We start from the raw sequence: 13,226 nt of genomic DNA, 5'->3' as shown, positions 1-13,226 counted from the left end.
GGCTATTCAGGCACTTTTCCATAACATTCTGCATGGGCCCAGAGAAACTTAAAGTGGAAGTAGAACACCTCTTTTGTGAAGAGGATGAATTCAAACTGAAAATTGTCAGGCTTGCTTTTCTGAGCCTTAGAGATTTGGGCCAGGTAACTGCTGCAGTCCCTGCCAGTTCCAACCCTGTTGGTCTCGTGAGGCATCGCTCTCTGGATTGTGCATTGCTTTCAGAAACACCCTCGATTTTTATTTAATTTATTTATTATTGAGTGCATAATAGTTTACGACATTGTGAAATTTCAATTGTACATTATTATTTGTCAGTCACCATATATATGTGCCCCTTCACCCTTTGTGCCCACCCCCAGCCCCCTTCCCCCTGGTCACCACTGAACCGTTCTCTTTGTGTGTTTGTTTATCTTCCACATGTGAGTGAAATCATTTGGTGTTTGCCTTTCTCTGTCTGGCTTATTTCACTTAACGTAATACCCTCCAGGTCCATTCATGTTGGTGCGAAAGGGAAAATTTTGTCTTTTTTATGGCTGAGTAGTATTCCATTGCATATATATACCACATCTTCGTTTTTTTTCCTGAGGAAGATTAGCCCTGAGCTAACTACTGCCAATCCTCCTCTTTTTGCTGAGGAAGACTGGCCCTGAGCTAACAGCCATGCCCATCTTCCTCTACTTTATACATGGGATGCCTACCACAGCATCGCTTTTGCCATGTGGTGCCATGTCCGCACCTGGGATCTGAACTGGCAGACCCTGGGCCGCTGAGAAGTGGAATGTGCAAACTTAACCACTGCGCCACTGGGCCAGCCCCTACCACGTCTTCTTTATCCAATCATAAGTCGATAGGCACTTGGGTTGCTCCCATGTCTTGGCTATTGTGAATAATGCTGCAACGAACATAGGGGTGCATAAGTCTCTTTGAATTGTTGCTTTCAAGTTCTTTGGATAGATACCCGGTAGTGGGAAAGCTGGGTCATATGGTATTTCTACTTTTAGGGTTTTTTTTTTCTTCTTATTAAGATTATGATAGTTTACAACCTTGTGAAATTTCAGTTGTACATTATTGTCAGTCTATTTTTAGTTTTTGAGAAACCTCCATACTGTTTTGCAGAGTGGCTGCACCAGTTTGCATTCCCGTCAGCAGTGTATGAGGGTTCTCTCTTCTCCACACCCTCTCCAACATTTGTTATTTTTGCTCTTAGTGATTATAGCCATTTTAACGGGTGTAAGGTGATATCTTAGTGTAGTTTTGATTTGCATTTCCCTGATGATTAGTGATGTTGAACATCTTTTCATTTGCCTATTGGCTGTCTGTATATCTTATTTGGAGAGATGTCTGTACATATCCTCTGCCCATTTTTTGATCGAGCTGTTTGTTTTTTTGTGGTTCAGTTGTGTGAGTTCTTTACATGTTATGGAGATTAACCCCTTGTCAGATAGATGATTTGCAAATATTTTCTCCCAATTGGTGGATTGTCGTTTTGTTTTGATCCTGGTTTCTTTTGCCTTGCCGAAGCTCTTTAGTCTGATGAAGTCCCACTTGTTTTTTTTTTTTTCTTTTGTTTCTCTTGTCTGAGAAGACATGGTATTTGAAAAGATCCTTTTAAGGTCGATGTCAAAGAGTGTACTACCTATATTTTCTTCCAGGAGTTTTATGGTTTCAGGTCTTACCTTCAAGTCTTTGATTCATTTTGAGTTTATTTTTGGGGATGGTGTAAGATAATGGTCTACTTACATTCTTTTGCATGTGGCTGTCCAGTTTTCCCCACACCATTTATTGAAGAGACTATCTTTTCTCCATTGTATATTCTTAGCATCTTTGTCGAAGATTAGCTGTTCACAGATGTGTGGTTTTATTTCTGGGCTTTCAGGTCTGTTCCATTGATCTGTGTGCCTGTTTTTGTACCAGTACCATGCTGTTTTAATTACTATAGCTTTGGAGTATATTTTGAAGTCAGGGATTGTGATGCCTCTGGCTTTGTTCTTTTTTCTCAAGATTGCTTTAGCTATACGGGGTCTTTTGTTACCCCATATGAATTTTAGAATTCTTTGTTCTATTTCTATGAAGAATGTTGTTGGGATTCTGATTGGGATTGCATTGAATCTGTAGATTGCCTTGGGTAATATGGACATTTTAACTGTGTTTATTCTTCCAATCCCTGTGCATGGAATATCTTTCCATTTCTTATGTCATCATCGATTTCTTTCAGTAATGTCTTATAGTTTTCATTGTATAGGTCTTTCACCTCCTTGGTTAAATTTATTCCTAGATATTTTATTCTTTTTGTTGTGATTATAAATGAGATTGTATTCTTTAATTCTCTTTCTGTTCGTTTGTTATTAGAGTATAGAAATGGAACAGACTTTTGTAAGTTGATTTTGTACCCTGCAACTTTACTGTAGTTGTTGATTATTTCTGAAAGTTTTTCCCTGGATTCTTTAGCCACCCTCAATTTATTTTTGACCTCATGCCCACTCCCCATATTCACAGCTCATCATATTTTTTGTTTTATTATAATCTTGGATTTGCAACTAACTGGTCATAATTCTCAAGGTTTCAATGAAGAATACATCTCAGAACACCAGGGTGGGCATGGCCCCCAAGTTCGCACTAGGTGCTGGAGGAAGATTAGGGAGACCAAGAGGGTAATGGAGACTTTGACCTCCTTATGAAACTCTACCAATAACGTAATTTTGAAAACTTAAGATGCAGATCATCTTAGAGCAGTACTCTGTTCTCTAAGCACTAAAGACGGAAATACATAAAGCTCTTTTGCCTCCTGACTCATTGGCCTTCTCACAGCCCCTCAGTGAGTGGTTCTGTCCTGGACAAATAGGAGAGCTGAGTGTGAAAGCTGGGTGACAGTCGTACGTGTGGGCTGGAAGAAGTACTTGAGGCTAGGAACTTGAGTCGCAGAGAAGTCTACTCTGGGGATCTTTCCACAGGGCACACTGCCTGCCGCTGGCAGATTTGATGGCAGCGTCCCTGCCATTTCAAGTTTGGTGGCTGGAGTATTTGTTCTAACAGGTACAGTTGTCATGGTTTTGGCACAGCAGACTGTTCATACCTGAACTAACTGGTTGCTTTAATAGGTGCTCAGCTAAAGAGGACTTTATCATATTGTCTCATGTTTTCTCTGGGCGTTGAAAAAAAGGATTTGAGAAAACGACTTCTCTTTTTCCCTTCCCTAACCCCCTGATTATACAATTGCTCTTCTAATTTTGCCCCTGAAACTCTGCAATGTGTTACTGGTAGAGAATTCTAAGAATCTCTATGGTCAGAAAGTCTGGCTTAGAAAAGATATATTTGGTATACGTGTTTCTCTTCTACATGATTGAACCATTTACATGAAATAGTTTCTAAAAGAAAAAATTACCATTCTCTGTGAGATTGTGCAGCTTCTAAAAATAGGTAAGGAAGACCAGGAGCCACATGGGAAATGAGTAAGGTGTTTTATTGTTATGAGAAGATTCAGAATACACAATAAATGAATATAATCATGACAGTTGTGGATAAAAGGGCACAGGGAGAAAATAAAAACAAAATACGTAATAGTTTTTTTCTTTTTTTTCTAAACCCTCTGTAATGCTTTATTTTTCTCTTATTAAATTTTTAAAATAAAAATTACAGTAAACTTATTTTTGCTATAATTAGCTTTAGGTAAAAGAAAGAAATGAGAAAAGTTTAATCTCACATCAGGGATTTGTCCGAAACACACACATGGAGAGTTTGGAGTTGGACATAATTGGATTCGAATCCCAGCCTCACTTTTCATGAGGGTGGGTGATTTTGGGCACATCACTTCCCATCTCGGAGCCTCATTCTCTCCTCTGATGTGGGAATGATCAACCTGTTCCAGGGGTTGTGTGAGTGCCTGGCCTGGAGTTATTTTGTAAATGCCTGTTGTGTTCTCCTCTTTCCTTCTTTGTCTACACAACTCAACAATGAGAATCAGCGGTATTTCAGGCACTTAGATACACTAAGATCCATAGTCAGCAAGAATCAGTTATGTTCAGAAGGTGTTACTTAATCAGAAAAGAGTCTACGCAGATGTTTCCATGTAAAGGATAAAATAATTTATAGTCGATACTGAAATAATCAGAAAGTAATCAGAGATATCCTGTTCCTTGTGCCTGCTCGATGATGATGCTATTATTAGCTAGTATTCTTTTTTATTGAACATTACTGTGTGTATGAGGGCACTGTGCTATGTGATTGGCACACATCATCTCCTCATACCCAGGTGGGATTCTCAACCCAGCTGGGTCAGGCAGCTTGCTCAAGGTCTGGGTCTAGAGCTCAGGTTTTAGATTCCTAGACTTATTCTCTTCCCATCTCATTGTACAGCTTCTGATATAGGAAATGTATTTTAAACATGTTCTGTTCTTTTGCAAATAAAATAAAGTTTGAGTAAATTAACCACATTTTATCCATTCCTCTATTGATGGACTTTTAGATTCTTTCTGATGTTCATTATTACTGTCAGCTCTGTAGCAAGCATTCTTGTATCTCCTTTTGTACAGGTGTGAGAGTTTCCTTAGGGTATAGATCTAAAAATGGAATTGCTGGGATAACTTTGGTATATAGATTAATAAAAAATGAAGGTTAAGAATTATGAGAAAGTGAGGGTTTGAAGACAGTCACATTGTAGCCCAGTGATAAGGCCCTTTGTCATCAGAGAATCTCTGCTTATGCATGAGGCCATAGTAACCCATGGTGACCTAAGCCCCCGTGACTTCAGAGCTATGTGACCTGATTTTGAAGTGGTTCTGGAAATCTGGGAAAGTATACATAAGGTGCAAAAATCGTGGAAACATGAATTAGCAAATAGGGCCTCATTCCAGGCTGTGAATGCTTTAGGGCAAAAAAGACCCGCTTTTTACCAAAATTCACTGTTGATAGCACTAACTTGGATGTTCAATAATTCTGCAGATTTGTGATCTAATACCTGAAATTTTTACAAATGTGCATAGTGTTAAGTTCAAATCCAAGTTACTAAGCGTCTATTTCCTGAAAAAAGATACTCCAAAATGATATTTTCCCAAGCCAAAGTTTCCAGATTGTGACAGAAATGTAACTACTTGCTGTCTTCATTCCTGTACAGATACACACGGACTGAAAAATGATGCTGGTCAAGTTGGCTTAGGTTCTGCCCATTCTGGGACTGGTAGACTTGAGTTAGGATGTTGAGTGTGGACTTGAGTGGAGCTGGGGTTGGGATGCCTAGTATCTGCTAGTCCTGCCTCATCCAACTGTGTTTTAGTAATTTCATTGCTTTCAGTGGAGGCATCCTATTTTACCCTGGTCTTTTTGGGCAAAGATAATTATATATATTTGCCTGGGTAAGCAAATCGATAAACTTGTAATAAAGTGTATCAGACCATTTCTTTGGCAAGACCAACCAGAACAGCTTGTGAAGCAGAGCCGTTTCCAATGGAGCATGAAAAGCTTTGAAAATTTTCAGTAATAGCAGAAAGCAGTATTTGAAACCACCCTTAAACAATTGTTTGTTTTCCTCTTCTCCAACCAAGTTTATAAAAATTTGGTCAGACAGGCGTTTTGTTTTGATTTAAAATATTTTTAGTGAATTGTTATCTGCTGAATGCACATGTGTTCCTGCACTTTTTCTTTCGTGATTGAAACTTTAAACCTTTCCTTTAGGTCCTCCTAAAAACTTCCCTCGGCCCAGTAAGGTTTGCATATGTGAGGAGGAGGAAGGGATTTGGACCCTGGAGAAACCTCGCAATTTGAAATCTGCCCATGCAGTAGTGTACCAGAGATGGCCGTGGGTAGTGCCGTATGGGCTCTTTGTCTTTCTCTTCTACCAAGATCCCTTGCCCCCAAAAGAGGGTGGTTAATTTGGGCGTTTCAGTTTGGTTAATCAGATCATAAGTGCCTGTGAGCATGGCAAGAGGCATGATTGAAGCATTTATAAAAATTTGGCTCATGGTAAGCCCCATAATTTGTTTTAAAGAATTACCTCTTCAGTGACATTAAAAAAAAAAAACCCAAAAGATTGTGGTTTATAACACCACACCTGGTCCAGATTGTGCTGGATGAATCCATATTTGCCTTGCTGTAAATGATTTTGAGGGTGGAATTCTTGGATTGTTTTCTGTCTTGTAAGCCCTTGACATTGTACTGGTACCTGTGTGCGCACAAGCCTCTTGACATGGGAAAGGCCAGCTCAGCCTCCCACTGAAATGCAGGTTGGCTGCATTTATTCTGCATGTTCCTAGAATGAGGAAATGATATGACAATAAACAGAAATGCCCTTGCTGAAGAGAGAAGGGAAGCTGGTGTTTATCTGGTCAGGTGGTTTAGATTAGCCGTGATGCGGCTCTGTATTATGTTACTTTAAATCATTGTGTCCCAACAGGACATAAATTATGAAGATTGTTACAGTATGTTTCATCCTATGTAAGATCAACAAATTGGAATAATTTTTTTATAGGAAAATCACAGTGCTTTTGGCAAGGCTATTGAAGCCTTTAATTTGACTTGAGTATTTCTCAAATATTATTGCCTAATATATGAAGTATGATTTGCATAAGGTATGAAATAATAAACTTTTAAAAACAAAAGGGAAGAATTTCTCTTTAGCAGTTGCATCAAATGGCAGTGCACTCCCGCTCCATCAATATCTACATGCTTTCTTTGTCCCCGTGTTTTAGAGCCAGTTGCATTCTTTTCCTCTGATGGGATTGTAAGCGAGCTCTGCAGGCCTTGGTGCAGAGATGAAGCTTTGCTGCGTGCTGCCTGCCCATCAGCCCTCACCTGCACAGAGGAGGTGACTGCTCTGGTGGAACTGGATGGGAGCCTGCTCCAAGGAGGAGAAAACAAACTTTCCTGTTTATGTATGTTCACGAAAACAAACCATTTTTTTTCTTTCAGGACTTTGTGAATTATTTAAAAAAAAAAAATCCAAACCAAAAAAACCCTACTTGATCAACAGCTGAAGTTAAGGTAATTTACATAGGAATATTTCAAAAAGAATGCATTTAAGTAAGCGTTTATTCTTTTTAATGTTTCCTCTATTCATTACTGTTTTCTGAGTTATTAGCCTTATTTGTGAATTTTTAACACAGAGACTTACAATCTTTCATCTGTATTCAGGATGCGACTAAGTTTATTTGGCCACATAGAGCAACTTTCCTAGATTAAAAGAAAATGGCCTAACATTACTTTGTGTAAGAGTCAAGCAAATTGGAAGCTTTTCAGTGTCCACAGTAGCACATTTTCCGTGCAAAGCACTCCGCATGTTTTTGTGAGACCTCCTCAGACTCCCCGTGAAGTTCAGAAGTCGTAGAGCCTCCGATTTGCAGACTAGGAGAGGTGAGAGAGATCCAGGATTCGCTCAAGGCCACAGAGTGCGACAGAGCTGGGATTAGAACTTTTCAGGATGTGTTGACACGCCCGCCAGACCTTGTGAGTCTTTTGATACTAAAAAAATAGTAAGTGCTAAGCTTATTTTACTCTCGGTGTGCCTCAAGCCCTGAGATTTAAAAAAAATTCTTTAGTAATACCATTTAAAACACAAAAACAAGCAAGTCCCTAGTTTCAGTCTATAAGGGTAAGAATAGATCTGTCTTTAAGCCTCATCATAACAGGTTGAGGATGAATTCTGAATATATTTGTGGTTTGCGTCAGCCTAGTGTCTGAAAACTGACAGGTTCAGGGACCTTTCCAAGTTCACAACCTGTGTGTGCACTTTGAAATAAATAAATACAGACGACTTGCGAGATGGTCTCTTTCTGCACCGGGCTTCTTCTGGATTGGCACCGTTCTCTGAGAAGTGGGTCTGGCAGCCTGTTTTCTTCTAGTGATGAATTGCAGCCGTCTATCACTGGAGGTCCTCTGCGGAATTATCAGGATGTCCGACCAGGCTTGAATATTTGGGTGATGTATTTTTCTTACAGAAAATATTGGCAAATGTTGCCAAAACCGTACTTAAAAACTCTTAAAAGCTGAATTGATTCCTTTTAAAAGTAAGTAAAAGAAAGGATAAGCATGAATTTGTTGATATTGTGCAGACCGTTTTATACCATCAGATATTTTGTGATGTGAAGTGCGATGAGCTTCTGTTTTACAAAATGTATACTGTTTGCAGAAAATGTATTTACTGTGCCATTAAGCCAAATTAGGTGTTGTTTTGTTTCTTGAAAATATTTTTTGAGTGCCCCTTTCCTATGCTGGGGGAGTGGCGTTCTTTCTGCCCTGAGAGCTCGTCCTCTTCCTCTGTCCTTTTGGTTATTGGTACTGGATCTTGACTTTCAGTTTAATTTAACATGTCCCAATTTGAACAGAAGCTTTTTCTCTCTTTCTTTCTCTTTTTAAAATTAAGTGCATGTAGATTCTTTTTATTATAATGATAGAGCAAGACAGTTTCATGTCAGATATAAACTGGAATTATATAGGGTAAGTAGCAGCTTCTCTTAAAAGGAGGCAGTTGACTATAAAGAAGAAAAAGGTAGGGAGTAGATTGCCGTTTTCCATATTATTCAATTTTTAAAATGTATTTGGAAAAAAAATATATTTGGCCAGATATTCCATATACCTCAGTGGTTTGAATGCATCAAGTTGAAGCCTAGGGATATTTTTCTATATAGATTTGAGTTTTTATAAATCTTCTAAGAATGACAATACCAAGGAGTTTAAATTGTAATTCTTAAAGGGTTGCTAAAACAAAACAAGCAGAAAACTTTGATAGTCTTTGCCATACCTTTCACCTCATAAGACTTTGGAAAGCTAATGAATACAGATTATCAGCAGATTAGGAAGGAAAACCCCCAACAAGACTTTTCTGAGGCAACTGCATGGCCATAACGAACAGCCCCAGTGACCAGCGTGGCATCAGAAGTTATCTTCACATTAGGGAACTCCAGGTAAATGGCTTCTCCGGTGGATTCCTCCCAGGGTGATTTTGAAACCAGTGTTTCAGTCTGCTTTAGGGAGAAAGGATGGATAGAAAACTGACAAAATGTGCTGATTCCAAGAGAGCAAAACTGAAGGATTGTAAAAATTCTAGAAGGAGCTAATCAGACTGAGCCGTTGGTCTGCCTAGTAGTAGCTGATGATGATATGGGGAAATATAGTCTAAAGTTATGTGCAGAGGAATTTGGAAACGAGGAGTGTCTTTTCGGGGAAGAAACATTCTCGGCTTGTGATCGTTTTGGCCAGAATGTCTTTTTGGCACACAGAAGCTGTGTGAGAGCTATCTAGTCAGAGAACTTGCACTCAAATGGAACAGAAGGGAAGGGCTCTTTTTAAAATTGTGGGTAGAGGTGTTTATGTTGGTTAAACTCTGCTGCCTGGAGAAGAGTGGGTTTATACTAGTAGATTTCTAGCAAAGCGTAATCTTTCTAGCCTGGAAATTCAGGAGGAATTTACTAATGAAATGATAAATCCTAATTCTGCAGAGGAAAACTGTTTTGCATCTTGCTTTTTCATTTGACAGTATGTGTTGAAGGTGGTAGCCAGACCTGGTGGTCTGGTGGTTAAGTTTCGGTGCTCTTGTGCCGTAGCGCAGGTTCCTTTCCCAGTCAGGGAAGCACACCACGCTTCTGTCAGTTGTCACATTGTGGTAACTGCTTGTTGCTGTGATGCTGAAAGCTATGCCACTGGTATTTCAAATACCAGCAGGATCCCCCATGGTGGATAGGTTTCAGTGGAGCTTTCAGACTAAGATGGACCTGGCTACCTTCTTCCAAAAAAATTGGCCATGAAAACCCTGTGAATAGCAGCAGAGCCTTGTCTGGTATAGTGCTGGAAGATGAGAGGATGGTGCAAAAAGACCAGGCGGGGTTCCACTCTGCTCTACACAGAGTCGCTAGGAGTCAGAATCGACTCCATGGCACTAACAACAAATTGAAGGTGGCACTGTGAATTAGCTAAAAGAGCTGCCTTATTTTTCCGAATGGCTGGTTAGGATATTATGGTAATTGCCAAAAATGGTGACTTTTCCCTTTTTTACAGGCTTTAAAATGTTATGTTTCTGTGAATACAGCTTTTAAAGGTAATGTTTAGAAGTGAGCATGCTATCTCACAGGTGGGGTACTTATCACCACTAGCCTGAAGGGGCACTCATTCAGCCTAGGGTACTGTAGAGCAGGCTGCTCTTTCAGTAGCTTGTGGACATTGTCTCAAGTGCCTGGGGAAGCCAGTTTTAATTTCAGAGTTGGATATTCTTGGCCTGAGTTATTGGAAATGTTGTGCTCTGCAGTGGATCAAGTAGAAGGCAGGTAGACTAGTGGCTCAGGATTGGTGGGGGTTGTGTCTGCCCATAGACACACACGCTGGACTGCCTAGGGAATGGTCCTCAGGGATAGCCTTTAGTCTGGCTTCTTGGGGAGACATGAGTCACCTGCTTGGCTCAGATGCTCACCAGCAGATTGCCGGTTTCACTGGAAATCTTTTTATGAGGATACCCACTTAGAGAAACAGTTTTAAATGTTTTTGGTTTTCTTAGCCTTGCAGAGGTGAATTTCTTTGGCCTTATGAAAGATTTAGAAAGCAATTCTTCCTCTCCAGGCCATAGACACTATAATATTAAAGTATTGATGATGAGAATATTCACTAGCATTAACTGAGTGCCTAATAGAATGCCCCGCATACTGTAAAGGATGTTACGTGAATTATCCCCTTCTTACATACGAGGAAACTGAGGCTACTTTAAATGTTAAATAATTTCTCTGAGGTCATATAACTAGTGAATAGCAGAGCTAGGACTGGAACCTAAGTCTCTGACCCTAAGGTCTCTGCAGTTATGCTCAAAATACTGGTGGCACTTTGGAGGAAAAAAACATGGATCAAATACATCTTTGGATGGGTGTGTTCCTCACATTTCTCATGTTGCTAGTCGAGAATTTCTTCTGTTGCCTACAAATTAAGATCTGATGTTCCCTTTGCAGTGGATAGAACAGTTAACAGTGTTTTCCACAAAAACGTCATGGTGAGATATGTAATCATATTCTGGGGCAAAGAACGCCTTTCCTTGGTGCACCAAGCAATGTTTATGTGATTGATCAGTCACTAACACCAAGAGAAGGTCTTGTCCTATGACATGTGCGTGCTTGGCAATGATCTTGCTGTGCATTTTGCTTAATAATTTTCATTATTTTTAATTAAAGTTGAAGAAGTGCAGACTCTAGCTGAAATTAAGGTAGGTTGTGTTGCCGGAATCTGGTAATTACTTTAATTGATCACAAGATAGTTTCCTTGATCACCAATTAGACTAAATTGCCGATCATGTTTCAAGACGTGAAGAAATGCCCAAACTGATTTATGTAATAGTGTTTTCATTTCTAATCAGACATAAATATCATTTCCTTCCATAGCAATTGTGTTTTATAAAAGAAGGGTTATGGGCCTACAAACATAAAGGTGATTCATAAACAATAGAGTTCTAATTCATTGAATTAGTAAAGGAAGTATTTAGAGGCTTAATGGAGATTGTACTGGGGAAATTACTTTGGAGTTGCTGGTGCTCATTTTCTTAGTGGGAGATATGTTCTTTTTTAGTGCATAATTAAAATAGTCTATAATCAAAATATAAAAGGCAGCTGATTTAAAGAACATATATCAAAGAGAATTGCTCTGAATAATGAAAGATTCATACTGTAAATATGTGCTAGAAGTTAAGTCTTAGGACTTTAATAAATCATACATGTTATTTGGACTGAAGCTGCGTTTTAAATTCAGGGTGCTGTTAAACATTTCACAGATTGATACAAGATTTTTGTTTTGGTTTCATGCTGCATCTGATAGTCTTTCATATTTTCATGGAATAAAATGAAACAAAAGGAACTTTAAGAAAAATTAGAGTTCCCAAAGAATACTTGATTTGGGGTTCATGGAAAAGTCTTTTAATTGCTGATCGTTTGGAGATTTCCAAATGACAAACTTCATTGGCCCAATTTGCTGTGATTGTAATGCTTACATTCCTTAAAATGGCAGAGTGACTTAAAAAGTCATACTTCATCATGCATTCATTGACTTGTTCATAAAATGTTTGTAATTTGCAATAGGGGAAAGACTGAAACTATTATCAGCCATTATATGTTATTTGTTGGCCATATGTTTGTTTGAAATGGCCGTGGCTCAACAGAACATGGCTCATAGACAAACTATGCTGTAAATTGGCACTAAAAATCCACCTAAACAGGTAGGCATATGTTAAGAAGTTAACATGAGCCAAAATATTTTAATATGAACCAGGTTACATACATTGTAGCATCCCAGCTCCCTTTACAGTGAGAGCTTCATTTGCATAGCTTCTTCATTTTTCCCCAAACTAGGTTTTAAAAATAGATCAGGTATATACCTGGTATAAAATTCAAAAGGTACCAAAGAGTATGGTAAGTCTCCTCTTGTTCCTGATTCTCAACCACCCGTTTCCCCGTCTTCCCCCTCCATCACGCACTATTACCAGTTCCCATATATCGTTCCAGAGACATTAGTGTTTCTTTTCTTTCCTTTTTATGCAGTTCATAGACTATTATGCATTTATTTTTTCATTTAGCAATGTATCTTGGAAGTATTTTTATGTCAGAGGACAGATAGTTTCCTCATTCTTCTTAATAGCTGTATAGTATTCCAGTGTATAAATGTACTATAATCTATTTGATGGACATTTGGCTGTTTCAGTCTATGTTTATTACAAGCCAGGCTGTGTGACCATTCTTGTAATTTATGTATGAGTATGTCTGCAGGACAGATTCTTGTCTGCAGACAGAATTGTTTGGCTAAAAATTGTTTGGGCTAAAGCATGTCCTTTTTTTTCCTAAGGGCATAGACATTTTAAATTTTTATAAAGATTTTATTTTTTTCCTTTTTCTCCACAAAGCCCCCTGGTACATAGTTGTATATTCTTCGTTGTGGGTCCTGCTAGTTGTGGCATGTGGGACGCTGCCTCAGCATGGCTTGATGAGCAGTGCCATGTCCGCGCCCAGGATTGGAACCAACAAAACACTGGGCTGCCTGCAGCGGAGCGCGCGAGCTTAACCACTCGGCCACGGGGCCAGCCCCTAGACATTTTAAATTTTTTTAAAAAATTATTTATTTAATTTTTTTCATGTTTTAAAAAAATTTTGTTTTATTTTATTTTTTTGAGGAAGATTAGCCCTGAGCTAACATCCACCACCAGTCCTCCTCTATTTTTGTTGAGGAACACTGGCCCTGAGCTAACATCTGTGCCCATCTTCCTCTACTTTGTATGTAGG

General features: G+C 39.0%; 1 protein-coding gene across 7 annotated transcripts in view; it reads left to right on the top strand.

The window, feature by feature from the left end:
* The window catches only part of PCBD2 (pterin-4 alpha-carbinolamine dehydratase 2), a 46,802-nt gene that overhangs the window by 25,321 nt on the left and 8,255 nt on the right, over positions 1-13,226 (top strand). The window contains exon 3 of one of the 7 annotated variants that reach the window (XM_070517378.1): positions 6,681-6,863. The exons of 4 other annotated variants lie outside the window; for them this stretch is intronic. In XM_070517378.1, coding sequence (XP_070373479.1) covers positions 6,819-6,863 — 45 coding nt within the window. In that variant the 5' untranslated portion in view covers positions 6,681-6,818. Of the gene's footprint in view, positions 1-6,680; positions 6,864-6,900; positions 6,973-13,226 lie in introns of those variants that run through there. 2 more of the 7 variants (XM_070517381.1, XM_014828455.3) reach the window with 2 other exon arrangements.

The sequence above is a fragment of the Equus asinus genome, chromosome 9 (genome assembly GCF_041296235.1).
Source record: "Equus asinus isolate D_3611 breed Donkey chromosome 9, EquAss-T2T_v2, whole genome shotgun sequence".
Classification (NCBI taxonomy): domain Eukaryota; kingdom Metazoa; phylum Chordata; class Mammalia; order Perissodactyla; family Equidae; genus Equus; species Equus asinus.
The sequence above is the reverse complement of the archived record's forward strand: the minus strand, read 5'-3'. Positions and strand labels throughout refer to the sequence as shown.